Below are 3503 nucleotides of genomic sequence, written 5' to 3' on the forward strand. Positions count from 1 at the left end.
GTTCTTGCGGTAACACGCCAGCATGTGCGAGGTCTGGTTGACCAGGATCTCCCGGATGAGCTTCAGGGGCTGGTGCAGAACTGCCTTGAAAGCTGTCGGCACAAACAGAGCGAGGGTGCGTTTAGCCCAGAAACGATCCCTTCACAGGGACAGAAACCACCAACTGCCGTCCCCGCAGACCAGACAGGGACGAGCAGCCCATGAAGTGCCAGCCCCTTCGCTAGCGCCTCCTGACGCAGCGTGACGCCCGCAGGGAGAACACGACCACAGCAAGAGGCCGGGACGTCCGACTTCCCCAGGACGCAACGCGGAACTCTGCACCCAGAGAGGAGGCGCCTGCGGACACCCTGGTTCCTGCGGCTGGAGGCTGTTTCTTCTAAACCCTGGTCAGCGTCTCCACTGGGATTGGGGGGGCGGGGGGCGCTGACCCCCGGCCTCTGCGTTTCGCAGTCCCCATGGTTTGCACGGCGATCAGTGTGTCAGGGCCATCTCACTGATGCTGGCTGGTCGCCCCCCCCCACCCCCCCTTGTGCTTATAAATCCTGCGTTGACCCACAGAGGCTGCACCAGCACAGCACCTGTCACTACGACTGCACTAGCCACCAGGCTGACTGGTCACCGCTGCCTGCGGATTCAACCAACCGTGGATGGAAAACTTAAAAAAAGCGATGCAGTTGCTGGCATGTCCTGTGTAGTCTGGCCAGCGAGGCCGGGGCACAGGGCCATCCTCGTCCTCACTGCCTAGCAAGGCAGCAGGGCTGTCCTACGGCATCTGCACTGGATGGGGCCTCTGGACGGTCCCCCGAGGGGACTCAGGTCTACAGGGGTGTGTGCAGGTTGTATGCCAGCACGCCGCCATCGGTGCATCCACACGCGGGCCTTCAGCAGCCACGGATTCGGTAGCCGGGGAATCCGGGGGGTCCGGAGGGCCCTGGCCTGGGCGAGGCGCAGAAAGCTCACCTGACTTGGCGAAGAAGTTGATGAGGGCGTCCGTCTCGCAGCTCTTGTAGAGGTCGGCCAGCTGCGCGCTGCAGCTCAGGGCCAGGTTGTGGATGCGCAGCCTCCGCTGCCCGCCGATGGTGGTGTAGAGCACGGCGCACTGCAGAGGGACAGGGAGGTCATGAGCACGCACCCCCAGCCTGGCCTCGGGTGAGACTGTGGCTGCCAGCCCTCTCCTCCCCCCAGGTTTCCTCTACGGCCCCCAGAGGAACGGCCGGTGCCCACGCCCTGGGCTGCCTGCAGGGCTTTGGGGAGAAGCCCACCCTGATATCGGCTGCACAGGGAGCTGCCGGCCTGAATCTCCCCTCCTTCCCCGGCTCAGATCTCACAGCAGGGACGGGGGAAGCCACGCCTCATCCCGCGGCCTCTGCACCCCCTTCCCTCAGAAACCTGAGCCTCCGCACCCCCTTCCCTCAGAGACATGCGCCTCATCCCGCGGCCTCCGCACCCCCTTCCCTCAGAAACATGCGCTGGACGCTCAAGCCCATGGGGCCGGCGAGCAGCACCCTTTCCCTGAGGCCTGTGGTTTAGCGCAAACGTCAGGGAGCTCCTCCTCACACGGGCAGCCTCTCCCCGTCTCTGAGGGTGACGCTGGGGTGCAAACGAGGACCCTGAGCGTGCCTCCAGGGCGTCTAGTTGGTCTTGCTGACCCCCACGCCCAGTCCCACTTATGCTTGCTCAGAACCCGGCGCCTGGCGTACGGCCGAGGCCAGGGACCTGGGTGGCGGTGCTGACCCGAGAACGAGTCCTGGCCTGGCCTGCTGATGCCTTGACACTGACCACGGTCCGTGGGCTCTCAGGCAGCGACGCAGTTGCTACAGATACAGACAACGGGAGCATCGGAGTGCGGAGCAGGGGAGGTGCTACCTGCCGCCTCTGCCTCTGGGGAAAGAGCGGGCCGAGACCCGCGAGGGCCTGTCCCACAGCCCCTGCCTCTGGGGAAAGAGCGGGCCCGAGACCCGAGACCCGCGAGGGCCTGTCCCGCCGCCCTGCGGGATGGAGGCGGACGCGCTGGGAGGAGCTGGCACCTGGATCAAGGCCCCGCTGTCCTCACTGAGCTTGTCGTCGTGCCTGAACTCCACCGTCACCGCCTTGTCGCAGTCGATGGCCGCCATCTCCACGTCGGTCGTGTTGTTCATGACGATCCCGCCGAAGAAGTCAGTGGCTCGGAAACCTGAGGACGAGGGAGAGGAGACGTGGCTTCTCCGTATGTCGCCGTTCTCCTCGCTGGCCTGTCAGGACGTACAGAGGAAACAACCGACCACCGAGACCCGAAGCCCGCTGAAGGACAATACCTGTGCTCGTGCGCACCCGCATGATCGCGTCGAAGCCGATCTTCTTCTCAACGTCGTTCCTGAGGTCACTCAGAAACTGCGGGCTGTCCAAGTGCATCTGAGAAGAGGAAGCAAGAGCCGTGCCACCAGATGGCAGGGAGGCACAGCAACTCATTTCTCAAATCTTAATTCAAACCTACTTTATCCAGAAACCCTAGAAAGGGTTCTTAAAGCTTTTTTAAAAAATTTATTTTTATTGATTTCAGAGAGGAAGGGAGAGGGAGAGAGATAGAAATACCCATGATGAGAGAGAAGCATTGATCGGCTGCCTGCTGCACCCCTCTACTGGGGATTGAGCCCGCAACCCGGGCACGTGCCCTTGACCAGATCGAACCCGGGACCCTTTAGCCCACAGGCTCTATCCATTGAGCCAAACTGACTAAGGCTCTTAAAACTTTTCCAACTTTATTTCATGCTCAGTCTTTGGTCTCACCGAGTCCTTTAACTAGTTCATGATATTAATAGGGGTAGGTGATTTAAGGTAACCATTGATGATAAATAAAAGCAGACAGTGACTAACATCTGTCGCTACGCTGGGGACGCTGGCGCCCACTCCACGTTCCCAGGTGCAGGGACGTAAGTCAGAGGCCCTGACCCTCTGTCAGGTGGGGCAGGGGCTGATGTGATTAGTAAGTTTGGGGGGAGGAGCCGTGGGCACAGCAGCGCCTCTTTGCACCCTCCTGGGGAGGCGGCGGCACATTCTGCCCTCGATATGGCCCGTTTCCAGGGCCCCGTGTCCCCAGGAGAAGCGCGTGCTGTGCTCACCTGTGCCCGGCTCCTCTCCACTCTCAGGAGGGACGGGGTCATGAACTGACCCCCAAATGGTAACAATTTAGAACAAATATGCTGTTACTTCTCTAACTGTCTAAACACACAGAACAGAAAGGTCTTATTTCAAGTGTATTTTCCCACCGCGGGTGTTCAGCTCCCGGCCGCCTGAGCTCAGTGTCGCAGACACTCGGGCCTGGGGGTGGGTGGGCCGGGGGAGGGGAGCACCCATGGCTCTGAGCTCCTCTGCCGGGCCCGGGCATCAGACTGAAAGGCCGCAGAAATCCCGGGGAACACGTGGCTGCCTTACCTGGAAGTTGTTGTACTTGTAAAGGGTCCCTCCCGTGAGCTGAGGCACGAGGCCCAAGGAGGCCACGTCCACGTACTGGCTGGGGGAGAGGA

The 3503-nt window shown here is 61.5% G+C and overlaps 1 protein-coding gene across 1 annotated transcript in view; it reads right to left on the minus strand.

Moving 5' to 3' along the window:
- SEC24D (SEC24 homolog D, COPII coat complex component) overlaps positions 1-3503 on the minus strand; it is a 63378-nt gene that overhangs the window by 7358 nt on the left and 52517 nt on the right. Inside the window, exons 14-18 of the mRNA XM_015563376.1 lie at positions 3412-3503; positions 2295-2391; positions 2028-2173; positions 961-1099; positions 1-92 (exon numbers count right to left, since the gene is read on the minus strand). Coding sequence (XP_015418862.1) covers positions 1-92; positions 961-1099; positions 2028-2173; positions 2295-2391; positions 3412-3503 — 566 coding nt within the window. The remainder of the gene's footprint in view (positions 93-960; positions 1100-2027; positions 2174-2294; positions 2392-3411) is intronic.

This window comes from Myotis davidii, unplaced genomic scaffold (assembly GCF_000327345.1).
Source record: "Myotis davidii unplaced genomic scaffold, ASM32734v1 scaffold698, whole genome shotgun sequence".
NCBI classification, from domain to species: domain Eukaryota; kingdom Metazoa; phylum Chordata; class Mammalia; order Chiroptera; family Vespertilionidae; genus Myotis; species Myotis davidii.